Source organism: Felis catus, chromosome A1 (genome assembly GCF_018350175.1).
Source record: "Felis catus isolate Fca126 chromosome A1, F.catus_Fca126_mat1.0, whole genome shotgun sequence".
NCBI lineage: Eukaryota > Metazoa > Chordata > Mammalia > Carnivora > Felidae > Felis > Felis catus.
This window is the reverse complement of record NC_058368.1, coordinates 58900417-58928036: the sequence shown is the minus strand read 5'-3', so window position 1 is coordinate 58928036 and position 27620 is coordinate 58900417. Positions and strand designations below refer to the sequence as shown.

General features: G+C 34.8%; 1 protein-coding gene and 1 long non-coding RNA gene across 4 annotated transcripts in view; one reads left to right on the top strand and one right to left on the bottom strand.

The window, feature by feature from the left end:
* The window catches only part of LOC123384622, a 313155-nt gene extending 297359 nt beyond the window's left edge, over positions 1–15796 (bottom strand). Inside the window, exon 1 of one of the 2 annotated variants that reach the window (XR_006596004.1) lies at positions 15579–15796. This is a non-coding gene — a long non-coding RNA (uncharacterized LOC123384622). The remainder of the gene's footprint in view (positions 1–15578) is intronic. The other variant, XR_006596000.1, reaches the window with a different exon arrangement.
* SLITRK6 (SLIT and NTRK like family member 6) overlaps positions 15690–27620 on the top strand; it is a 30005-nt gene continuing 18074 nt past the window's right edge. Inside the window, exons 1-2 of one of the 2 annotated variants that reach the window (XM_045054947.1) lie at positions 15690–15747; positions 25635–25763. In XM_045054947.1, coding sequence (XP_044910882.1) covers positions 25732–25763 — 32 coding nt within the window. In that variant the 5' untranslated portion in view covers positions 15690–15747; positions 25635–25731. Of the gene's footprint in view, positions 15748–15786; positions 15989–25634; positions 25764–27620 lie in introns of those variants that run through there. The other variant, XM_045054946.1, reaches the window with a different exon arrangement.

Here is a 27620-nt window from a genome sequence, read left to right as displayed (position 1 = left end):
ACCTGCTTAGGACACTATCAGAATGCTTGGATATTTCCAGCTACAGTTGCATCTATATTTGGAGGTAGACAGGACATGATGCCTCATTTCCACCAATGCTGAAACCCCAGGCAAATTAGTTGATGTGAGAGACTGCAAATGCAGCCTGTAGTGCTTGACCACCTTGCAAAACAGGCAGAGCAAGAAGAATAAGAAATAAATCTTGAAGAAAATGTTACCTCAGAACTTGCAAAAAAAGGAAGTCATGCATTATTCCTTCTCCCCCAGTGTGATGTCATTTGTGTAGTGGATTGGTATTGTATCTAGTGGGATCATGATGAATTCAAAGTCTCTAAGGCTATTTTGTGGCACAGCATGAGAAGAGAAATATACCTAAGGGAGACCATAAGTTTATGTTTTCCTTGCCATATAAAAGCAAGCTGCTAGCAGAGACAGTGTCTAATTTGATACAAAGAAAATTGTATCTATAACAAAAGCAGCAATTAGAGTAATATGTGACTAGGTTTACAATAACCACCATTGTCCTAGATTCACCAGTCTAGAACACCAGTCCATAAAAAATATATGGAAATGCAATAGCAGTCAACATATCTACAACCCTTCTATGTTCCAAACATTCACAGAGATTGTATTAATGTTGCTTTGTTATTTGATTGAAGAGAGAGATGCACAGACATTTAATTATGCTTTACTACCATCTATCCTAACTCTTAACACTCAGCTTCAAGGAAATAATCTGGAGATCCTTAAAGGTTCTGGATTTATCCAACATACATTTAGGAACTGAGAAAATACCCATGATGACAGTGGAAACTTACTGAGTTTACTGGAACAAACTTCTTTTGCAACCTAAATAATCTCTAGCCCCCACATTCTGAATGGTTAGTCCCAAACCAGTACCTTCAATTACCCTCAGAATTTGGATATTTCTCCTTTCACATGTGAGAATAAATTGACATTTTTAAAACAAAGGCTAGAAGGAAATCGCATAGTAAATAAATATGTAGCTCCTGAAGAGTCTTTTATCAAGACTACTTGAATTTCCTTTATTTTGAGGGTGATGGACACATATTCAGATGGTGGGAACAACCCATGACACAAAATATAGCATTGAAATTTTTAAAACCAGCATAAAATGCCTTAGCTTACTGAAAATTTGTTTGTCAAATGTTTCATAATACAAAAAAAAAAAAAGAATTCTCAGAGATTAAATTTAAAAAAATAAAATAAAACATGATAACCATCTTTTTCTTAACAATTCACAATTACCTCAGGAGCCATTGAAAAGAAATGTCCTGAAGTATAGATAATGCTCTTGCACTGAATGTGAATGACTGTGCCTGATGGCCCTAATCTTTTTCTTTATGAGCTATACATTGCAAGGTCTGAGGCATTCCTGATTCCTGATAATTCACTGGGTGGTACCTGTGACCCTTCAGTGAGAGAAGCATGAAATCAACATGTTTCTAAAATACTTCTCACCATGATCAGTCAACTTCTGAAAAAAACCTCAAAACTGATAAAATATCTAACTAGTTAAGCTTATAAAATATTTAATTCCTTTAGAAAATTTATCTATCTGCATAGATTACGCTATTTTCATTAGTAATTACACCAGTAAATATCAGCTACTAATCTCTGTTTAGTCACTGCAGATTAGAGAGGATAAAGCACCTCTTAATTATGACACTGGTGTTTTAGAAAACTTTTTTTTTTTTGGTCTTAAGTAGCTATTGGATCAAAAGAACTGTTTGTGACATAAACTGAATACTTTATTGTCATCCTTATAAACATTGCAAGCAACTAATTTTCCCTTCATACTCTAAAATTACCTTCAAGTATAACAGGATTAACAATCATGAAAATATCCATGCTCTACCTGAATATTCAGCTCTACCTGAAGAAAAAACAAATACATTAGTACAATGGGCCATATGAAAACTTCATTGGTCCAATTTTCAATTTGCTATTTCATTGTTATAGGTTGAATATCAGTATCTGGTATGGAAAGTGTATTTAAAATTAATAAATATTTGAAGAATATGTAAAATAGAATCGATTATATAATCATTTCTTGATAGTACATTACTGTTACTGAAATTGTAACAAACAAGGGAAGACAATGACAGGAATCTCTGAAAATGTCATCACCACTGAGAAGCTTTCCTTGATTTTACATTGTGAAAGTGACAGTGCTATTTTGCATGGCGCTCTTGTACTTTGAATAAATCTCTATGCTTTATGTTATAACATCATGCATCCATTAGGAACTTTCTCTCTACAACCACTAACCCTTCTCCTCATCTAAGGTAAGTCTCTAAAGGGTGAGGAAAAATCATATTATTCACTCCTTCCTAGGTGCTAGTAGGTATAGTTACTTGATATGGGGAAGAAGTTCAGTATAGGTTGATGTTAAATTAAAGTGAAGAACAGAGAGAAGAGATGTTGAGAGGAAAAAGGAAGGATAATGAATGCCTGTCTCTCTTGTACCCTATGTGCCTGTTTCCACACCACTATCATTGTGACATACATAAATGAGGAATCCAAGTCACATGGCCAAGACCATCATCAATGTGGCAAAGTGGGCACACTTTGTCCAGAGAGGGAGAGCACAGCAAAAACACCTTGCAGAAGGAAATGAAAAGTGAAGGACAATAACCCAATCTACTACAAACACTACTGGCACCCCTATGAACACACAGAAATGATTTATTTTGGATTCAACACCTCTAAACATTTACCACAAACACATAGGCACATATATTCAAACACACACTACACTACATACACACATACACGCACTCACACACCCACACCTTTTGTTCTATTAGCCCAAAAGATGGCATTCCTCAGATATTTTTTAGAAATTGGTAAGTAGATTCCATTATTTGAAAAAAAAATTATGTAGAAGCCTTAATTCATCGTATAGTACAAACAACACAAGCCTTAAATCTGATGACTATCATTTCCTTGTGTCTGTCCTGATTTCCTCACTTACAAAAAATGTGAATACTTTTATGTGTGAAGTTGTGCAGTTTATAGATTCTTCTCCATTTTTCATCTCCTACTATTCTCATCCCATTCCAATCAGTCTGAAAATGATATCTCCTGATACTGATAGCCTTTGCTAGCCTGATGTCCTAAGAATATTTGTGTGGAACAATATGAGCTTTTATTTGCAAGGGCCCAAATACAACAAAGTTTATTGGGGGATTATTTAGGCTAATATCTAAGGCAATCATTTTATAAGTAGATAAAAGACAATGAGATTATATATTTCTCTAATACTGTATTTTTAAATGTGATTATGAAACTAATTTAGCTTCTAAATAAAGCATATATATAGATTATATATACTCAGGCATTGAAGCAAATTTTCATAACTTATAAATGTGCAATGAGATCTATTCTAAAGGGGATTAGACATTTTAAGCCATCTTCTTGTGTTATTAATTTAGATAATACTAGTAATTTCAGTTCTTTGAAAACTATGCCTTTTATATATTAGGAAAAAATGTATTTTTAAAAATATTTACCAATTTATTGAGTTATATTAATTTAGCAGATTTAAAAACTGATTCACAGTGAGGTGGAAAATTTGATTCATGGTTTTCTTACATTTTACTTTCAAGCAGGAGTAAGAGAAGCATAAATTCTAAATTTTGCTTCATATCTTGTCCTTTTTAGTTGGGATGACGTTTTTAATTTTTTTGAAAAATAAAAATACTTCTGAATTGTTTGGTTATTAATTTTTAATGATTATTTATTGTCTACTCTGTGCCAAGTTCTGGTTGGAGCTATAATAATGCAGCACTTTAAAGAAAAGAAAAGACGAAGAAGCATACAGCCTGCCTCCACAACCACACCATGCCAGTGGGGGGGTCTGCAACCTGAGGAGAGGAGTGCATGCCAACAGCCATGGCCCCTTCAGCTGCTTGTGGGCCCGGATCCAGCCCTGTCTCTGGTCGCTGGCATGCACCATGAGGCTCACCTGCCACCAGCCCCTTCAGCTGTGCGTCTGCTCAGCCCTGGCCTGATTCCAGACACCAGCCTCCACTATCAGAGGCCATGGCAAGACCCAGCAGCCACGATAATATACACTGGCAGCCAGGGTCCCCATGCTGCCAGTTTGTTTCCATGTCTGCCAAGAGGACAACTAGATGGGAGGCTGGCTATAGTTGAGCCCGATGCTGCAGCCCAGGGACTAGAGATAAGGCTGCATTGGGACCCACAAGCAGCAGTGAAGGCATTAGTTGTCAGCATGCACTCTCGTGGCTACAGGATCTTACCATGTACACACATGTCAATGGAGGGGACAGGCCAGTGGCACACAAGTGCACAACTGAAGGGACTAACCCCAACTGTGTGCATGGCTGTGGAAATCAACCGCAGGTATCTAGGTTAGCATCTTGTACTCCTATAGCCACTGAGGTTTGAGCTGGCTGCCAGTGTGGATCCCAGGCTCTGGCAAGGGCAGAGAGAACAAAGCAGGGAGAGACTCAGGTGGCTGGCATCTGCTAATGCAAATATTTCTGGGGCAAAGACTGATGAAATCTTCAGGGGGAGTCTATGACAGCTGTGCTGTTTCTTGGTTTCTTCAGTAGTGACAGCTGCTGGGGTCCTCTGTAGAACAGATCACTAGAGCCCATAGCTGCTCCTGTTACATGGTGGATACTGATGGCCCTGCTCTTCTTTCTTGGTCCTAGCAGTCTATATCTTTCCACCTTTTCTGGTCTCTGGGTGAAACATAGCACAACACTAAGCTGGGCCAGCCTAGGGGATAGGACACTGCAAGAAATATGGAGTTGTTCTTCCTTCCTTTTTGGACCAATTATTCTCAGGGTTTTTGTTGTTGTTCCACTGTGTTGCTGAAGTCTCTTAAGTGGACTTCTAAACTCTCTTAGAGATGTTTTTGTTCCTGGATAGCTGTTTAACTGTTAATGTCCATGGGGCATGGATGCTGGGTTCTTCTACTTTGCCGTCTCTCAACTTGACTCTAATTTTTTTATCACGTTGCCATAAAATATATTTAACGACCACAGACCTAAGTTTCTTGTCATGCATACTAATCGAAAATAAATAATATTATCCAGGGGCGCCTGGGTGGCTCAGTCAGTTAAGCGTCCAACTCCAGCTCAGGTCATGATCACAGTTTGTGAGTTGGAGCCCCACGTCGGGCTCCGTGCTGACTGCTCAGAGCCCGGAGCCTGCTTTGGATTCTGTGTCTCCCTCTCTTTCTGCCCTTGCCCCACTCGTACACTGTCTCTTTCTCTCTCTCTCAAAAATAAACATTAAAAAATTTTAAAGAAGAAATAATATAATCCAAATTCATTAATTTCCATATTGATTTTCAGTGTTTTACAAATCTGTTAAGGACATGGCTCTACAATAAAGTAAAATCATTTATATTTCGTTAGTTTTAGAAGTAGAAATAATTTTCCCAAGCATTGCACCCTCAATATTTATGTTGTTATCTGGCAACAACTATTAAAATCATAACCTTTTTTTTTCTAGGTGCTGTAGAAAGTCTAAGACATTACCAAGTTTGTTTAGTTTCAGTATTTTATCTGTGGCAAACCTAAAATGTTCCCAAATACTCCATTTATAAAGTTGATTGGGAAAGGTCCCAGTACTGCTGATACTTATATAAGTCCTCTTTGTTTTGTTCTTGCAAAATCCAGAAGGCACTAGGGAAATGATTGCAATGGATCACAAACATGAATATTTCAGTACTTTAAAGACTCCTCCTCAGCATATTGCAGAGTATAAAACAAAGTGCTATTTAAGCCAAGTTAAGGGAAAAAATACCAAGTATAAGATTTTCTAAAATGAAGCCAACCAGTTGCAAATGCTTTTCTAAATGAAGAGTTATTATGATAATATAATGGTATGAAGGATGATGACTAAAATGGAGCTAACATTTTTCATAAACAAACAAAAGAGACTTCTGGCCATTTTGGTAATTTTAGAAAAGGGAAAATCATAAGCCAACTGAGGAGTTGGGGGAAAATCAGGCTGTATGTTTTTCAATCACGCTCATACATCAACATATTCAGTCCTGTTATGTTTGTTAATGGGTTCTAGTTTGACACCCGACTGGTATTTAAAACATATTAATTATTGTTTTCTTAATTTAAATATTCAACTATAAAAATGAAAATAAATGATGATGAGACAAAAGTAAGTTTTTTGAGAACCCTGTAGCTTACTTGTTCTTCTCCTGTGTCTCTTTCTTGTTGGAGATGAAGCAGAAAATAGATCACATTAAAATCATGGAAAATTCCAGAACAGTTTAAAATAGGATATATAAAAAATTAATAGTCTTTTACAAAGAACATCTAAACAGAATAGTAAATCACATGAGTAAGCTATTCTAAAGAGCATATACTTAAGATAAACTTATTAATGGTATTTGTGAACATGGGGGGAAAAAGTCATACAAGTTAAAATAGCAGAAAAAAGGTCACATAGGAAGAAATGTGCAGATTGCAATGATAATTCAATACTGAATAACTTCGCTAAAATAACATGGAACTTCCTTTTCTGAAGATGTTTAGACTAGGTTATTTTCATTATAGAAAAAAAGGAGCAAGTGGCTGTATATTAACATGATCTCTTAGACATAGTGCTACAAAGTGTCTTATTGGTAACTGAATGGAAGTTCTTGTAATAAATTAATTGTTTATCAGCAACAAAAGAAAAACAGGTGGGGGGGAGAAAGAGGGAGACTTCTATTTCAAGGGTATCATAGATAGTTGTAACAGAATGTTGCCTCCACACAACAACACAACAAGCCAGACCTGCTAAAATATCACAGCTTCTCTGAAACCATCAGAGAACTCATATGTATAGAAACAGAAAGTTATCTGCCTTTTATAAGAAAGTAGAGACCTACGGTTCTTCTCATTACTGGCAGAGCAATGAAAGGCAGAAAACCCACCACAGATGGAAGTAACAGGGACACGACAGAAAAGCTGAGAGAAACCCATCTTATGGTCCACCAAAGTCATGTCTCGAAGTCTCCAAGCACAGAGAACATAAGTCAAGACCAAAAAAGAAAAAAAACAAAAACAAATTACCCATTGGACGAAAAGTAGGTCAGATATAGGGCACAGAGAGATTTATAGTGTAGAAAGTGGAAGCTCAGCTGTAAAGCACAGAAAAGATCTGTTGAATCTCCTCTTTTCTCAGATCTCAAGTCCCAAAGAAGGAAAAATTTGATCCTAAAAATATTTGAACCTAATGGCAAACAAAATCAAGTTAAACATTCAAAACTACCCAGATCCCGTTCAGCTACTGATCAGATTGATTCAGCTCCCGACTCAAGTAATCTGACTCAAGGAAGGGTATGTTGTTACAAAATAACAATAACAATATTACACTAGCATCACAATACACATGAATAAACAAGAAAATATGAGACATGGTCATAAGAGAAAGTGTCAGTAGAAGCAGACACAGAAATGTCCCTGAAATTATCAGAAAGTGACATTAAAGTAAATAGAAATCCTAAATACATACTGAAAATTGACAACATGTTAACACATATTAAGATATGAGAAAAGTCCTCAGAAACAAAGAAACCAATAAAAAGGAATAAAATGGAATGGAATGTTAAATTAAAAATACAGTATCATAAATAAAGAATTCATTGATTTTTTTAAAAGGAATTTACTGAACAGTGGGAGAACTTGAAGTCAATTAAAAATACATATCTATACTGAAAAACAATGAGGAAAAAAAGAGTAAAGAACAAAAAGTTGCAGACCCATGGTACAACATAAAATGTTGGAGTACATATGGGGTTTGGTTGCTGAACAGGAGAGGAGAGAGAAAGTGGGGGAGAAGAAATAAAGACATAACAAATGAGAGTCTTCAAAAATTAATGAAAGACATCCACTACAAATATAATCTTAGGAAACCCGAGCAAGAGAACCACCAACATGTTGCCCAGGAGGTGGTTAATTTTATGTGTCAACTTAACTAGGCTAAGGAATGCCCAGGTTGCTGGTAAAATATTATTTCTAAGAATGTCTGCGAGAGTGTTCCCAGAAGATATTGGCATTTGAAACAGAATATTGAGTAAAGGAGATTGTCCTCACCAGTGTAGGTGGGCATCATCCAATCCTTCAAGGGATTGAAGAGAACACAAAGGCAGAAGATGGGTGAATTTGCTCTCTGCTTGAGCTAGGACATCCACCTTCTGCCTTTGGACATGGATCTTCCTGCTTCTTGTGTTTCTGGGTTCAGACTGGTATAATTCTATCTTCAGAATGAGCGAAACATACATTAGTTCAGTGCATCTTGTTTTCTTAGACTTTAAGATCTGAAGGGCATATACATAAAGTAGTTACACTATTATAAGACTCATGTAAACAACAGTATTGTAGAAGGCATTTATGAATAACATTATGTTCTTTCAAAATAATTACAAAGCTGGTATGTGCTATTGGACTAGGTTATTACACAATATCAGTGAACTGTACAATTTTAAGTACAGAGTTGATTATTTTTTTTTGCTAATCTACCAAGTGGATGTTTTTCTTATACTTTAATGGAAGCTTGAAAAAAATAATTATCTCCATTGTTCTATGAAATCTGAGAAAAGAACTTCATTTTTTTAAATGACCATTTTATCCTAGAGCCTACTGACAAATGACAAATAGTTGCCAAATAACAGAGTAAATAACTTGGGCAAAAACTATTTGGAATAGCTTTTTACAATGTCTTCCATCATAACAAGAGTATTTACATTATTTGGATTCTAATAAAGTCATGTCTCCAAGTCATGGAGACTTTAGATTTAGATTATTTGGATTCTAGATATTTGGATTATTTGGATTCTAGATATATAGACCTCTTTTGAATCATAACAAGTCTTTCAAGTATGCTTCAAACGGATCATAACATTCTAGACTTAGTGAAATTTCAAATAGCCTGAAGTCTGGAAATACATGCCACATGTAAGAGCTATGTGTTTATTAATATAAGGCTGTATTTTTTTACATAGCCTTCTATAAGAAAATATCAGGATATTATAAAATTACTGGAAATAAGATAATTATTATAATCAATTTAATATATATATTACATAATACTTGATTACATATCTTTATTCTATTTACTATTGATTTCTCCATACTTAGAAAAAGAAGATTTTTAAAAATCTTTTCCTAGTAAAAGTCTAAAAGAAAACAGAAGCTTCCAACAACTTCTCTTATATTACTCTCAACATCTCAGATCCTGAAAATAATACTAAATTATTCCAATGAATATTTCAATGGAAATATTTCTGAATTACTAACTCTTAAAATGAAGACAGTCAGTAACGAATATAAAATGAGAAAAGGGAAATTGCCAGCTTTGAAGTGCAGTTTTAGACAGCCTCACAGTGATTTTAGTCAGTAATTCTAGTGTCATTGTGAAAGAAAATGTCAGTCTTCTGCACAATAACAGTGTAGTGATATTATGGGCTTTTAAAAGACAGTAACAACTTCAGTATTTCATCTGAAGCATGTCTCTGAAATGCAAGTTTAAAATGGAGGGTCATAGATACTATTGGGTACCTATAATATTAAAAGACATTTTGTTATTTTATTTTTGAAGGCTCATTAGATATATATTTGCTTTTAGTTTGAGATTTATAAAGAAAGAATAATCTACTTACTACTTTGCTGGTAATTAGCAGGGAAAAAAAGCAAATATTTTGTCATTGAACTAATACATGTATCTCCTCATTATTTATAATACATAATTATAGCCTGATTGCTGCTCTTACTGAAAGTTTAAGAACCAAAAGGAAAGACTAATAGATTGAAAGGGGAAGAAGGCTCCTGAAAGCTTATTGTAATACTTTACTTTTTTATTATTATGCCAGAAACAAAAAAAAGTTTAGCAATCCTTTGAGGTAACAACCATAATGGGGATAAACCCATTACTTTTATCTGTGCAAATGTACCACACATTATGATATCCAAAGTTGCTGGAAGTTATAAAAAGGAATATGCAACATAAAGCAATACCAAATTTTATTCACACTTTAATTTTGCCTTCTACCTTTTTAATGCTATCTATAACTTCCTCCTCTTTTTTCACAGGTCTTTCCACATAGCCTAGCAAGAATGGCTCAAAGGCTTTTTGTTTTAGAGATTCACAAAGTTGAACATAGAAGATGTAAAGATTAAGAGATAATTTTGCAATGTTTAATATGATTTAGACTAGGCAATTTTGAAGACAACACTCTAATTCATCTAGAACTAATAGTGACGAGAAAAGTAAGGTAGTATATTTTGTGATCTAGACGCAATCAAACACATAATTATGTATTACACACCTTAGGGATTGCATTTATAGAAGATGAATTTATAGAAGCATTATAGGATAAAATGACTTCTGTCTTTTATAGCATCTAGAAGAAGGAGATAAAAGGTAGTTTATGGAATCTGAGTATCTTTTCTTCCAAAATAATTGTAAATCAGTCTAATTGTATATTGATGGGTATTTCATCTCTATCCTATCATTATTAATTGAACAACTAGATGAATATATTTTAGAAAAAATTATTGTATTTTTGTTTTTGTAGGAGAACAAAAATAAGGAAAGCATTTCATTTAGAATTTATTTTAAAATATATTTTAGAGAGTTTTCAGTTTATTTTTTTGTGATTTTACATACAGGAAACTATTTTAAATAGACTACCTCTATTGATCTTAGTTTTATTTTTCCCAGATTCAGTATGGTATTTTTATTGTTGATAGTAAAATAAGGTCACTTAAGATAAAACAATCCATCCATGTCTCAGAGTTTGAGGTGAGTGTGTGTGCATGTTTGTATGAGCATACAAGCACACATCATTGTAAGTTCCTATATTTTTACAAGAATATGGCAACTTAATATTAACATTTTGGAAAATTTTATCCTGTACTTTAAAAAGTCTGCATTATGACTATTAAAACTTGCATTACCTAGAAGTAAAAAAGTAAGATCAAAGATTTTTATTGCAAATATTTCTGTAAAGTTCTGGGGGGGATTATGCAATACACAAGGGTGTGTGTGTGTGTGTACACAAACGTGTATAGAACTGAATGAATAGGATAGAAAAGAACTCTAGGACAGTAAGGTCCACAAAGATTCACTGGAATCTGCTTATATTGGATTAAGGATTTGGATAAGGATACGTTTGAAGGCAAGTCCCTAATCTTCAGAGTATTCTAATGAAATATAATCATTTCCTCTATGATCTTCCTTACTCACATTTGCTCTGAGAACCTTCATATACCTTATGATGCACTAGATGATATCAATTTAAACTACAATTTTCCTCACAGGAATTTAAAATGTAAATACCATAGGGACGCATGGGTAGCTCAGTCACTTAAGCAACCGACTCTTCTTTTGTGCTCAGGTCATGCTCTCAAGGTTCATAAGTTTGAGCCCCATGTCTCTCCCTCTCCTTCTGCCCCTCCCCCTCTCAAAAATAAATAAATAAATAAATATTTAAAACTAAATAAATAAAATGTAAATACCATTAAAACTACATCCTAAATGGATGCCACCATATATAAGTTCTGTTCTTACAGACCTCTGGCTCTCAGGGCCTCTCCCTTATCCCTGGAATCATTCTTAAAAGAATATCAACTGTTTCCCCTTTCATGATCTTAATTGTTTTTCCTGGTCATGATTGGACACACAGAATACTCTCTTTTACACTCATATGATTACCTGAGAATACTACCTGCCCTATCTTGATGAGAAAAAATTTAATGTGTAAACTGTGGCCAAATAATACCTATAACTTATTATTCATTCCTTATATTGTGTGTAGAGATTCTTAGAAACAGATTTAGCTACTAGTGACCTCCTTTAGAGAAGGATAATGCATAAATAAGAGAAGAATATTTAGGAGGATAAAGGTAATAAATCCTCCCTTAAAACCACATATAGAAATTTATATAGCAAGCATCCTATTTCATTCAATTCATCTCATTCACTTAGTCATTCACTAAATCATACTTTCATTCAACAAATGAGTATTAAGTACGTACTATGTGCCAAGAATCTAAGTTACTTACAATGTTAAATGTCATGACTTGCATAGTAAAGTCCTTACCCATTTAAAAATTTTAAGATTGTAAAACTATTATGTGTGGATACATTTCTAATTGGTTTTAAATTTATCATTTTAATTCATCTGAAATTCATTGCTTATATATTATGAGGCAGAAATGTAACATTGTTGTCATTTTTAATTTAGGGCTTTTATTTTATTTTATTTTATTTTTATTTTGGTTAAACTGATTGGACAGTTCTTCCAAACCATAGTTTTAAGTAGCCTGTCATTTCCCCATTGACAAGAAATGTGATATTTATTATACACTAAAATGATGCAATGTTGTGGTTAGGGGCTCAAATTTTGAAGCCAGATTTCTTAGGTTCAAATCTTGGTACATATTTGCTAGGTCAGTTTGGTCAGGTTATTTAACTTCTCTGTGCTTCCATTTCCTCATTTTAAGAGAGAGAGAGAGTGAAGTAATTCTTGCAATTTAGACTTATTTAAAGAGAGAGAAATCGTTCTTGCAATTTAAAATTATCATATAATTTACTTAAAATACTTGATACAAAAAGGAAAAATTGGCTATTTTTATTCATGGGTTCACATATATTCATGATTATCTTTTATGGGCTTTTGACTATTGCTTTTATCTATTTGACGTTCTTGTGTTCAAACACCGAATGTATTTTTGTATCAGTAGACATAGTCCTGCTTCTTTATTGTTGTTGTTATTTTGCAAATGTGTTTGCTATTTAGCATATTTCCATCCACCATAAAACATCCTTATCAACTCAACAGTTTCATACTCATGTGGAAATCATGTATAAATTTTGGACAAAACTGACATTTCTCAATATTGTTTTAAGAACAAGATGTTTTAGGGGTGCCTGGGTGTCTCAGTCAGTTAAGCCTCCGACTTTGGCTCAGGTCATGATCTCATGGTTCACGAAGTTGAGCCCTGTGCCAGGTAGCATAGAGCCTGCAGCCTGCTTCAGGTTCTGTGTCTCCCTCTCTCTCTGCCCATCCCCTGCTCAGACTCTGTCTCCCTCTCTCTCTTTCAAAAATAAATAAACATTAAAAAAAAAAAAAGAACATGATGTTTTTAATTCAGACATTGTTTTCTGGCCTTATAAAGTTTTGTTGGTTGATTTTTTTAAAAAATATTGCATAATTATTCTTTTAAGGTTACTGTTGGGTATTTGATAATTTTATTTTCGTTTTGAATGAGATAATTCTCCAAATATTTTCTAGTCAACTATTACAGACATATTGGAAATCCAGTGTTTTTTTCTTATATCTGTTTTAAGCATGTTGTATCCTCTCTTTAGATATAGAGATTTCCACATTAATATTGTAAACCTGTGTATAGAATATTATTTCTTGGACTTTAGTTAGGGCTTCATTTATGCATATTATTTCCTCCTGTTACCAGTACAATATGCACTTTTTCCAGCGTTCTTCAATTTAGCTATGCTTCCCATGTTTCCAAATTTGCTTACTTACAAAGAGAAAAAAATAAATTCACGCCGGTGCTTTATAATCACTGTAAACATCATGCACTACTCACATGCACAAATGTGTACATGTGGCACATGGATAAGGCTCTACTGTGATGCTCTGGAAAATTTGGAGTGAATAGACATGGTGTGGCAGCTCCTGAAGAAATGGTACTAATGAAATAAATGGATTTACACAATTTCAGAAGAAAGCACTAAATTACATAAACTAAAACCTGTGGAAACTGCGTATTTAAGTTTTATTGGCAGAAATAAAATTAATTATAAACTGGAAGCTCATTCATAATGATCAGGGATAAATTGCTCATCAACCTAGAACTTATTAACTTCAACCATTTTATGAAATTTTTCTTTTTTTCCTTTTAGATATTATAAGATTAATAAAGTGCTAAGAAACTATAAAATTAGATTCTTTTAGAATCACTGAAAGTCTAAAAATATAAAAATTGTAGCTTATTAGAAGAGATAAACATAGTGAGAAATATAAAAATAATTAAATTCCTCACATTAACCACTTCTGCTTAATGTGTACATTTAGTTTTACACTTAAGAGTGTGAATATATTTGGTTTTATTAGCTTTCTAAAGTGTGTATAGCATTTATGAAAACTGAATTCATTTGCTTCAAAATTTTAAAGATATAAGAACATTTTGCTGGGGCGCCTGGGTGGCTCAATCGGTTGAGCGTCCGACTTAGGCTCAGGACATGATCTTACTGTTCATGAGTTCAAGCCCCGTGTCAGGCTCTGTGCTGACAGCTCAGAGCCTGGAGCCTGCTTTGGATCCTGTGTCTCCCTTTCTCTCTGCTCCTCCCCTGCTCACACTCTGTCTCTCTCTCAACAATAAATAAACATTAAAAAATTTTTTTAAAAAGTGCATTTTGCTAAGTAAATTTTTGTAATCAATGTACATGTATTTAGAAAGTTTTAGTACATTTAACCAATAATTTTTATTTAATAAATTATGCACTTTAATACTTAGAAAGATCTAAATTATTTTGCACTTAAATACACTAATCATTTGAAAAATGTTAGCCTGATATTTTCAGCATTAAGAAAAATCATGATAGTAATGTGCGTTTTTCTTTTTATATTGGATTACTCTGTACAATAACTAATCTATTGACATCTTTTCAAAAGTATTTAATATTAATATTTTACAGCAGCTGTGATGGCCCATAAAGACCAGAAGTAATTTTCATATTGCATTTCTTCTGACAAATACAAGCTGTAACTGAATGTCACTCCCTTTTTTCCATATATTTTCTAAATAGTGTATTCAATAGCAAAACCATGCTATAGAATTTAGCATGATTAAAATCCACTAGACTAATCTCCTTAAGATCAAATCTCATAATAGAGAGTCAGTGAATTGTGAACACATGCATGAAAGCAACTATTGCTTTTTTCTGCTTCACAGAAACTAGAAATTAATACTAAATTTTCTAATGCTCAAATATTTCTATGGTTTTAAATTAAATATAAGAAGAAATTGTGTGCTAGCTTCAAACTTTTCTTCTGCAGCTTCCTCACCTCTCACCCTTCACAGGAAAAGAGGGACTTGCTCTGAATTAGGCTTTGGCTTTAGGGAATGTTGTGGCTGGTCTGATCTTCTACCCAGACCACTAAAACTTTCTCCTTATCAGCAATAAGGTCATTCACTTTCTTACTATCTGTGTGGCCACCGGAATAGCACTTTTAAATTCTTTCAAAAACTTTTTCTTTGTATTCACAACCTGGCACCACAAATTACTTAACAATAGTAACATCAACGATCATGGGTCACAGATCATCACAACGTATGTAATACTAATAAAAAAGTTTCAAATATTGTAAGAATTAGCAAAATGTGATACAGACACAAAGCAAGCAAATGGTGAAGGAAAAATGGTGCCGACAAGCTTGCCCGACGCTGGCTTGCCACAAACCTTCAGTTTATAAAACACGCAACGTCTGTAAAGCACAATAACTCGAAGCACAATAAAACAAGGTATGTCTACTTTGTACTCACCCTTCTTGTAATGATGTAAGACGATAAAACGCCTACGCAATGACGCAATGAGATAAGGTGAGGTGATGACCGTGGCATCGTGACCTAGCGTCAGGTCACGTACCCAGCGTCAGGTTACGTACAAATCGGCAGGAGGGTCATCTGCTTCGGAATCTGCCCTGGTGGGAAGGTAAGTGAAACCGTGGATGAGGGAGAACTATTGTATCTCTAGCAAGGACCTATATGGATGCTACTGTCAGAGGAAAGCTTGCAAAGCTTAACCAAGGCGGAAAAACAAACAAACCAACCAACCAGAAGTTCAGCATCTCGTACTTGGTAGATAGCCACCCAGAGGCCAGAGACGAGTGCTGAGAGGAATGTAGCATGCGAAATACAGCTCTGACGGCCGCAGAGACCCCATTCTGCTGAAGGTTAAGAATGCTTGTATTATTCTAATTGGTAGGACTTAGAGTGGGTCAGTCTAATTTTTAGGAATGTTTCTCTCTTAAAAAGTGTAGGACTGAGACGTTTGGGTGGCTCAGTCAGTTAAATGTCTGACTCTTGATTTTGGCTCAGGTCATGATCTCACAGTTCCTGAGTTTGAGCTCATATCGGGTTCTGTGCAATAGCTAGGAGCCTGCCTGAGATTCCCTCTGTCCCTCTCTCTCTGCTCCCCACCAAAATAAATAAATAAATATATTTTAAAAACTGTAAGACTGGATTAGATACCCTAAAAAAGATTTTATCTTTAAATTTTGTATTTTTTTTACCACCGATAATTCTGTGAAATATTTTATTCAGTGAAATACGTGTATATTAGAAAACAAAAGAATCTAAGAACACCAAAGGTAGGGTATATCAAAATTAATGTATTAACATAGTCAGGTAAGTAGGAGCATGATTATAATTATAACATTGTTGTCTCACTGAGTGAGGCATTCTGTGTGTCCGAGACAAATGACTGGAAACTCAAACACCTCATTATAATATTTTTTCTGAGAAATAAAAGGGTGAGTAGGAGATGATTTCTTTCTTTTTTTTAAATGTTTATTTATTTTTGAGACATAGAGAGAGAGACAGAGCATGAACAGGGGAGGGGAAGAGACAGAGGGAGACACAGAATCTGAAACAGGCTCCAGGCTCTAAGCTGGCAGCACAGAACCTGACGCGAGGCTTGAACTCACAAACTGTGAGATCATGCCCTGAGCCAAAGTCAGACACTCAACTGACTGAGCCTCCCAGGCGCCCCAGAGATGATTTCTTACGCCAACCACATTTTTTGTTTGTTTTTTTTGCCTTTATATATGGACACAGCTGTAACTATGCTAACGGAAAATATTTTATAACAATAGTAAAAATCTAGTAATATTATCATGTCAGGCTCTGTACTGACTTCTAGTTAGTCGATTTAAAATTCAATCCAATTGAACCATCAACAATTCAAGAGGAAGTTATTATATTATTTTGCTTTATAAATCAGAAAACTGAGGCAGAGTGATTAGTATTTCAGTTTCATAATATGTACCCAAAGAGTCAAGATTCTGAACCCCTTCCTGGTTCTTACCTATGACTTTATAGCTCCTCTTTTAACCATCTATGATACTGCCTTGTATCTGTGGAGCACTAGATAGGTGCCATGGAATTTATTCTGATGCCCATAACCTACTTTATTCCCATCTGACTCCTATGCCAGAACCACCTCAGTCTTAGGCAAACCTTAATAGTCACCCTACAGGGGGATATCTAATATGGAAATTTATGATAAAGTGCAGAGTTTGAGACCAGACTGACCTGGACTTGCCTCCTAACTCTTCAAATTTTTATTTACATGACATTTCGAAAATCACTTCTTTAAGCCTTAGTTTCATCCTATAATATGATTGTATAAATTCTATAGAACTTACACATTTTTGAGGAAGACTTGAGATGAACATATGTAAATTTTTATAGTGCTTATCATAGACTAAGTAAGGACTGAGTTTGCGCTTTTATTAATATTATCATTATAGACATTAAAAAAAAACAAGGCCTGTGGATATTACATGAAATATCCACAATGTCTAGTTAGTGATAAAAAATGAGGAAGTGTCTTTGTAGGTTGATACCTAAGTCAATTTAATTTTACCTCAATGATAATGCTTTTGAGATAATTTGTGAATATATCCAGATCTTCAAGTCTTTTAATGGTTTAATCTTTCCAGCCATATTTTCTCTTTGCCTAACATGTTTCAAAGGACAAACTATTCCCTTTTTAAATGAACTTTATTATAAAAATGTACATAAGCATTTCTCTTCTTATGCAGAGTTAACATGTTTGAGGTCATGGAGGGGGGATAAAACATTACTTATGAATGCTGAAAAGTGTGCTTCTGATAGTAACAGAAGTTGTAGCTGCTGAATAGTCTCAAATTGTTCTTGGGTACAACTCTTCCATGTCTTAGTGTTGCTGTAATGTTTGCAACTGGGCTTGCTTGAGACCAGGAATAGTAGGGTTTTTAGCCTCATAAAGACTGCAAGTTTCCATGGCACATCTGTAATAATTCTAAATTCCTCCAAAATTTATTAGAGGGTAATCCTTCTAACATTTATTTTATGTAAACTTGCCTCAATTTTCTTTGTATAAATTGTCCTATTAATTTCTAGTTTTCTCTGTACATGAAACAAGTTATATTCATTTTTGTTTTCTAAAATATTTACATTTTTCTTTTTATTTTTAAAAAAAAAATTTTTTTTTCAACGTTTATTTATTTTTGAGACAGAGAGAGACAGAGCATGAACAGGGGAGGGGCAGAGAGAGAGGGAGACACAGAATCAGAAACAGGCTCCAGGCTCTGAGCCATCAGCCCAGAGCCCGACGCGGGGCTCAAACTCACGGACCGCGAGATCGTGACCTGGCTGAAGTCGGACGCTTAACCGACTGCGCCACCCAGGCGCCCCTATTTACATTTTTCTATAGCATATTTTATTATACATGAAATTCATGATTTTACATTGACATTATGGTTTCAATGACTCCATTTATTTAAAATAGTATTTCTGGGTGCCTAGGTGGTTCACCCAGGTAAGCTTCCAACTCTTGGCTTCGGCTTAGGTCATGATCTCACCGTTTGTGGGTTCAAGCCCCACATCGGGCTCTGCACTGACAGCGTGGAGCCTACTAAGGATACTGTCTCCCTCTCTCACTGCCCCTCTCCTGCTTGCTCTCTCTCTCTCTCAACAATAAATAAACATTAAAAAAAATAGTATTTCTGAAACCCAGTTATCTATTCAGCAATTTTATCAATTGCCTGTACAAAAGATTAATGTTTGGCACTTGGATTAATATTTTAAAATTAGATTTTTGAGGCAATTTATTATGAATTTGGTAAGCTTTCTATATTATGCTTTATTTTACTGTGTTTTAATGATTTTAAGAAATATGTTTCTTTTTCTCTCCCAGTTACTGATCAATTTCTACCCTAGATAAGTAGTTTAATCACACGATCATGTAAATATCAGAAAGTGGATCATTATTTAATAATTGATGAATGTTTTGGGGCACCTGAGTGACTCAGTTCGTTAAGCGACTGACTTTGGCTCAGGTCACAATCTCATGGTTCATTCAGGCTCTTTGCTGACAGATTGGAGCCTGGAGCCAGCTTCGGATTCTGTGTCTCCTTCTGTCTCTCTGTCCCTCCCCAACTCATGCTCTATCTCTCTTTCTCAAAAATAAATAAAAACATTAAAAAAATTTAAAAGAATAACTGATAAATATTTAGCCATAGGTTTTATCTGGTATAGTTAATAAAACCTTATTGGTCAAATCTCCTAGAATTAAAAATAATCACACTGTCAATTATCTAGAAGAAAATGTATAGCAATTTATTAATTTGTGCTAGCTTTTACTTAATTAAAACACTATGTTACTTTCTTATTTTTGTCATAATCATTTACTTATCTTTAAAAACACTTTTTTAAGATTCTCAATGTTGCCATCTGCTGGAGAAGTATCATTTGGGCAGTTAGGGTTGTATTGATGCATGGTTTTTAATTAGAATCTTTCAAAAATTATCATTTCAAATACTTAATATTTTAAAACATCAATAGAGAAAAGTTATAATTTATTCCAGATTTATTTTATTTAACAAAATTTAATTTAGTTCAGATTTACTTTATTTATGCCAGGAAATTCCCACTATAGTGACTTTAAAATTTGAGTACAATTGAACATACCAATTAGTGATCTAAATTTTTATCCTGATAGATGTATTTCTTTTTCAAAATTCTAAGATAAATATATTTTTGGATTTGTTTGTTTTAGGTAAACTATATTTAATCACTGGGAACATCACTCCAAAATATTTTCAGTTGCCTGTAGCCTATAAAGCATGCAAAATTGGTGGCATCTGGCATAGTCCTAAGATACCAATTTCTTGATCTGATAATACGGAAAAACTGAGGCTGCTCTTTAACTCTTCAGAAGCCACAAGGCCACATACTGAAGATTGTTGGGAACTGATAAATTGGTTTCACAGTCAAAAAGTATCGGTGAATTGATGTTTTGTGAATTAAATATGTGAAATGTTTAAAAATATCATTCTACCTCATAATGGATTATTTCCCTAGTTTATATAAGTTTGAGGTTACTTGGAATTCTTATACAGTATTCTCTTTAATCAAATATAGAACCGTCTATTCTTTTCTATGCCATGTCAATAGTAGCTTTTTTACAGCAGATGGCAGCACTTGCAATATCATCACATTTTAAAAATAAAAAAAAACCCTAAATGCTTAATTTTCAAATTATTGAAAAGAGTTAAATAAAAAATACAAAGATTTCATTATTTTAGCATTGGTATTGTATCTGACGTACATATAAATTTAACATTATTAAGCCCGTAAAAATGACATAAAACATCTTACTGAAATATTTAAGATGAATTATTTGGGACAAAATATATTGAATGTGATTTAAAAAACTTCACTAATAAATCACATAACCAAACAAAATTCAGCTATCCTCATCAAGTTTAGAATAATGTCTGTATTTAAAATAAAAAATAACCTATTGCCTATTTGTTTAGTGGCTCAAAAGGGCCTATCACTTGATATGAAAATGTCTTGCTAAAATACTTTGGTTGGTGAATGGCATTATAAAGTTACAACTCTTCAAATATTTTTTTTTTAATTATTTATTCATCAGTAAACATAAAGAGTAAAATTTTATAAGTCCCATTTGGAATGGTTCCACATAGATCAATTTTCATATGAATGAAACTTGCCATATTAAGAACTCATATACATACATTTTTTCTTTTGTATTTTGTTCATATGGAAATAAGACTCATATGAAAATAATATGTATGGAGTATATATATATATATATATATATATATATACATATATATATATAAATAGAGTATATATACTCTATATATAGAGAGAGACAGTATATATACATATATATATAGAGAGAGAGAGAGAGTATATATACATATATATATATATGTATGCATTTCCTCAAATTAGAATATCCTTACAGGGCAAGCATTTAAATTAGTTATACAAAATTTAATACTGATAATTAGATGGTTGAAGTAAACACCTTTGTTTTGGCCCATTTAGAAATATACCAAATATCAAGAAAAAGAAAAGAAAAGAAAAATACAAAACAAAAGAAACCAATACATGATTAAAAATCCCTAAAATCCAGGGTCACCTGGGTGGTTTGGTAGGTGAAGTGTCCGAATCTAGATTTCAGCTCAGGTCATGATCTTATTATCATGAGATCCAGCTCCAGTTGGGCTCTGTGTTGGTTGTGGGACCTGGTTAATATTTTCTTTCTCTCTATTTTCTCCCTCTGCCCCTCCCTCACTCGTATGCATGCTCTCTCTCAAAAAAAAAAAAAAAAATTAAAACCCCTCAAATCCAAAAATATATACTACTATTTAAATACTCCTAAATTTTAGTAACCTATGGATTAAGACAAGTCACCTAGTTTCGCTTGTTCACATCCCAGGCCACTGCAATACACCCAACATGTCTCTATCCATTTCTATAGTATCTCTAATGCTCATAAACCAATATGATAATGTCCATGATTCTGTTTTTCCACTCCTTTGTGGCTTCCCATGTTAATTGTCCTCTATATTACTTTGAGTAATCCCATCACAGTCAGGGGTTGTCTTCTTCTCATGCTGAGTGCATCTTTGCTATCTAAGCTCCAGCAGAGTGCTTCTGGTTCAGAAAGATTCTCCCCATCTAACCCACACTTTGTCACACATTAACAAGCAAACAAGTCAATACAGTGTGTGAACAGCCCACCCAAAACTTTGTCTTATGAGTCTCTTCTTGAAAACAACTTCTTCTGATTTTCCCTATAATTCCTCTTCTGCAAAAGCACAAAAATGAACACCCCTTGAAAATAAAATTTAAAAGAATCATGAGTTTGGATGTATTTGATGTGTCATAACTGTCACCAGCTAGACCCCAAGACATGACCTTTGCTGCTCCTGCTGTACCCAATGACCTTTGTCCCACATTTCCCCTTAAACTCTTCTCTTCAGTTTATCTCTTAACTTAGGCAAAAGACTGGACAGGTCTTTTCCATCCCATGATGAAAACTGAAACTACCCCTGGAGCATAACGACTGTCTGGAGGAAAGGCTCTGGCCAGCCTAGACCACCCAGTGTAGTTTGAAATTAATCCCTGACTTGCTTCTACCTCGATGGACCGTGGCGTGACCCATGGAGTAATGGACAGTTACCTTTACCTTATTATAATACTAAAATATCTCTCAAGGAGGAGCACAAGCCTCATTTACATAACATACATGTATAGGCATGTTTCCTATACATGTATATTATGTAGCATATATATGTATAGGCATGTTTCCTTAAGGTGCATGCACTACCTTAAGCCTGCCTCTACCTATGATGTCAAGGCACCCCTTTTAAATATTCATCCTAATCCTAAATGAAAAGAAACAATCCACCTTTGCTTGGGGAGTTATGGCTTTGTATATTCCCCTTGATCTCCTTATTTGCTGCAAATAAAGTTTCCTTTGTGTGACAGTTCATCTGGTGGTTTCTATCTGTGACTCATCAAGGAGTGAACTCATATTAGTGCCTTTACAGAATGTCTATTGTTTTCATTACTTCTTCCCAGTCATCATGCATATTTCTTTCATCCTGACCTATGTATTCGTTTCCCCCAGTCAAAGACAAAACCCAATATGTCCTCAAAAAATCATACCTCAACAGACCCAATAGTCATACTTCAAAAAACATAACAAGAAGACTCTAAATTCCCTTTATGCAAAGCTCTAACTATAAAATATTGAAAGGATGGACTAAACATCACCAAGTAATCATGCTCCTCATTCTCCATACTAACTTCTGATCTATGCATACTAGAATGGCCATTATAAGGAATATTCCAACTTGACAAAAAGTGTACTTGAAAGTAAGGGTTCCTAAGACAAGCAAACAGAATGGAATACCTATTTTAACTGGCATGCAGACGCCTCTGGAAGTCTTCCCACTTCCAAAACAGCTTTATTGAAAGATTCATTGCAAAGGCTAGTGAAAAATTAAAGACACAAGGAGTACCTAAAATAAAAGACTGCAAGGCTGAAGTGACTCCCCCTACTTCCTTCTATCCTACTTTACTTAAGTACTCAGTCACTCAACTAATCTTCTATCTGAATTGCCTTTCAGTCAGGAAGAGACCACAAGGCCATAAACAAAAGTCCATCAAGGTAGTGGCCTTACAACTGCAACAGCCTCAAGGCCAGAAACATAAAACACCTGGGCCTCCCCCACTGCACCCTCCTACAAGTCCATCATCAAAACACTGCCCAGAAATTGGTATCTCATTTGTAATCATACAGGACACTGGGGGGGGGGGACCCACAAAACATTGTCCTCAAAGATTTTGCCAGTTCCTTTGACACCAACTCAACTTTTCCCATATCTACCTGCTAAGTAGGGTTCCTTTATGGGTCAGTCCCAGAATTGACAGGACACAGAGAGATTCTCTGCTAAATTGCTACCATCTATCCCCTCAAACAGTCAAGACAAAACTAAGATTAAAAAAAAAAAAAAAAAGGAAAACCTTGCCAAATTCCTTCAGTTTCTGGGGCTACATTTTCTACTCTTGCCTATAGTCGCAGACATTCACTTTTGAATGCCCCTTCTTTGTAAAGAAAGCCTTCATAACATTCTTCCTTTCTAATCTTATACTCTAGTAGACTTTTGTCTGCTGCTCATTTCGTATCCACTTCTTCATTCTTTGAAGCAGTGAAACAAAGAACCCAAGGTATTGAGATAAAAAATCCTGCAACAATAAGACCTGGGAAAACTGGCAGAAGCCAGTGAATGGTGAGAATTCTTACCAGAGTTAGCTCTCCTGGATCTCTATAGGTCAATTGATAGAGGAAGGTAAAATCTCACATTGTCCCTTATTGGTTATTGATCTTTTTTCTCCCAGAAACAGCAATGGCCTTCTTGTTCATCAAGTTTTGTGTGTCAAGAATTTGGTTTGGCTTTTTTCCTGCCTGGGTCACCCAGGCTGTCAGTTCCTGCAGATGCAGGCAGCACAACCATCAGGTCGGGGGCCCAAAGATATGGTCATACAGAAATGTGAATTGTGGGGCACCTGCGTGGTTCAGTGGGTTAAGCATCCAGCTCTTGATTTAGGCTCAGGCCATGGTTTGTGAGTTTGAGTCCCACTTTGGGCTCTGCACTGAGGATGCAGGGCCTGCTTGGAATTCTCTCTCTCTCCCTCTCTCTGCCCATCTCCCATATCTCTCAAAATAAATAAATAAACTTAAAAAAAAAGTAACTTTTTCCCCATTTGCAGTGAGGACCCTATGGAATGTTGCCAATTTTAAAGTGAATTGCCTGTCTTTCTTTTAGCTATCTTTGGGAGTGGCTGAAGATCTTGAGAGAGTAGTATCTTTTACACCCTTTGTGGAATGTTTTCTACACCCATGGTATCATTCAATATCACCAGGAATATTTGCTGTTTATCCTAGCTAAAAACTGACGAGATATTTGAAAGGATTTTTTTAAGTAGATCTGTGGTAGGAAGTTGGCCAAATTAGGAAGCTGATATTAGGAACTTAATTGGAACTTTTTAAAAGGCTTCTTCCCCCAAACTAAAATGAAACTATGTACACAGAAAGAAAGAAAAAACATTCCAAAGTCAAACAGCTCCAAATCAGGAAGGTAGATATTGTGAGAAGTAAGATAGATGATTCATTTTCAGAAATACCTAGTCTAGTTAACAAAAAGCTTACAACCTATTGGAAATAGGTACAGACCCCCACTCCCTACAATGGAGTCCCAAACCCTTAGACACTTCACTTACTGGCTCTTCTCCCCCTCTCCTTTTCAGGGGCTTATTTTTCCATGGGCTTTGCAATGAGCATGTGCCAAAGAACTGAAGTCTCTGAGTCACCTCAAGGACTGTTAGTTTCAATTTGTTCCAATCAGACTACTTTTTGCCTTATGTGGGCATAGCAGATTTCCTGGTAAGGCTGTAACCTCCGTAGTACTCAGCCAGTGAGGAATCAGGGAGGGAGTTAGACACTGAGATAAATTGTCTGCTGTAACTGCCCTGAGTGTCCTTGTGCACTAAATACCCACTTTCACAAGAACATTGATTAAAGCCAAACTTCACTATACTCAGAATCTCTGTGCCCCTCCTTAAATTGGGTCAGTGGGCTTATTTCTCACAGATATCTTCCGATTTCCATCTTAGTTAAAGATCTTCTCCCTGATACAAAGAAGCAATTTGAAGATAATATAGTTGAATGCATTTCAGAGTGCAACCCAATTATTTGAGGAATTAAAAACACTTGTCTTAAAAATTGAGACCAACTTGTACAACTCTTTTGACAAATTGAGTCTTTACAAGAATGGAAAAAGCCCACTTATTCTGTTTACTAATCCCCAAACCTTTTCCATTTATCTCAAAAGGCTTATATGTACTATAAAAATTCTGGACTCAGGCAATAAAAAGCCTTTCTTGGAAGAACTTGCATTCATTCTTTATCTGTGGCTTTGAGATGTAAATTCTCTCAATATTTTCTAGGAACTCAGAGCCTTCTCTATAAATGCAAAAATGGAGATAATTCTTATCTGAAGTGGAAAAAAGCACTGGGGGCGAAGACTATTTGGAAACCAGGCAGATGAAAAATCTTAAAAGTCTTCTCCACAAATAGTAAGTAAAAAGTTTAAGTCATCAAGTAACCTTAACTTACTCTGTCCATGGAAACATGAATTGGATCCAACAGTTCTTTTGTAAGCTATTGAGTTTTGCACTATTTTGCCTGTTTCATGGCTAAAATTTTAAAACAAAAGCTATAAGAACTCTGTTTGCATCTGTCTGTATGTCTCTTTATATATATATTATAGATGTATGATAGTGTTCATGCACTTTTCTAGATACTGATTCGTTACATGTTTTCATCTACTTCAGCTCCGAGGGTGGGCAGGGGGGGGGGGGGGTGGGGAACAAAACATGAAAAGGGATCTGCAGTTAGACACTTGGCCATATTGTTGGGAGGAGATGAAATATATGAAACCCTTTCATCTTCAGTGTACATAGGTCATAGGCTTATCTTAGTTTCCTTCCCATGTTTATTAGTGAGGACTGCAACTGCCAGAATCCCAAATCGATCTTATCTTTTTCACATCAATCATCCCTCTCTCACAAATTTGTACATGGCATCAAGCCATTTTCTGACTCATCATTTTTTCTGAAAGTGTTAGCACAAATGTCAATTCTATGTGGAGTCTTGCTTAAATGCTCAAATCCAACTTTGTTTCCATATTATAAATCAAACAATTTTTCTCTTTGCCATCATTTCAATTGTAATTAAGTATAATGCTGATAGTTCTTTTCTTACTACTATTATTGATATGGTGTAATCTAGAAAGGTAGGGATATTTTTTCATGTTGATTACTATATCCAATAGCTCCAATTGGTCTGGCAATAATTAAGTTCTCCATAAATATTTTTTAAATAATGTCATAAATAAATAAATAAATTTTATTGCCATATAATAAGCTATGGAAAAAGAGCAGTAGTGAATATAACAATCTGGCTTTCGAAAAATCAATGCTCAAAATAATGCCAAAGTTAAAGGGATATAGATGTACATATCTTTAGGTAAGGGTATGTGTGTGTGTGTGTGTTGTCTAATGGTGATGTGGTGATAAGATGTTGACACTGATTTTTAAACTTTGAAATAATTATAAATTTGTAGGGTTATTTATTCTTAAATAATTGTTTAACTTCATTTGCCACCACTCTTTGCAATAACAAAGTAGTTCAAAGATGATGTTAATTTACCAACATCACTTAGCTTGCCAAGGAAGTTTTTTCTTTTTTTATACTATTTCCTCTTAGATAAATTCATTCAAGTGAAGAAATAAGCCACTAAGCTAGAATTACTTAGAACTACTCAGATTTATCTGGGGGTTTTGGATAAAACTCTACATTAAGGAACAGATGGACAACTGCTATGTTTTTTGGCAACTTATTATCTCTTATATAAACTAAATAGACTGTTTTCATATGTGTAGGAAATACGTCTTTGTCCTTTTCCTACAAATACTGCATATGTCTATTCTACAGATGCTTTTTAGAGAACATATTAGGTATGCCTGAGTGGCTCAGTTAAGTGTCTGACTCTCAGCTTCAGCTCAGGTCATGATCCCAGGCTCATAGGATCGGGCTCTGAGCCTGGAGCCTGCTTAAGACACACACTCTCTTCCTCCCTCTCCCTCTCCCTCTCTTTCTCTCTCCTTCTGCCCCTCTCCTGCACTCCTGGGTGTGCTCTCTCCCTTTCTAAAGCAAAAGACAAAAACCAAAAAACAAAAAAAAACATATTAAATTTCTTAATACGTATCCAATCATTTTGATACTTTGATATTGCTTTTAAGGCATATTAAAGAGCATAGAAAAGAAAGTTGGTTAACATTTTGTCATAAACTGCACTCATAAAATTAAATAATTAATTTTATTAAAAGTATAATAATATATTTTTGTACAAGTCTAGCATCAAAGAATAT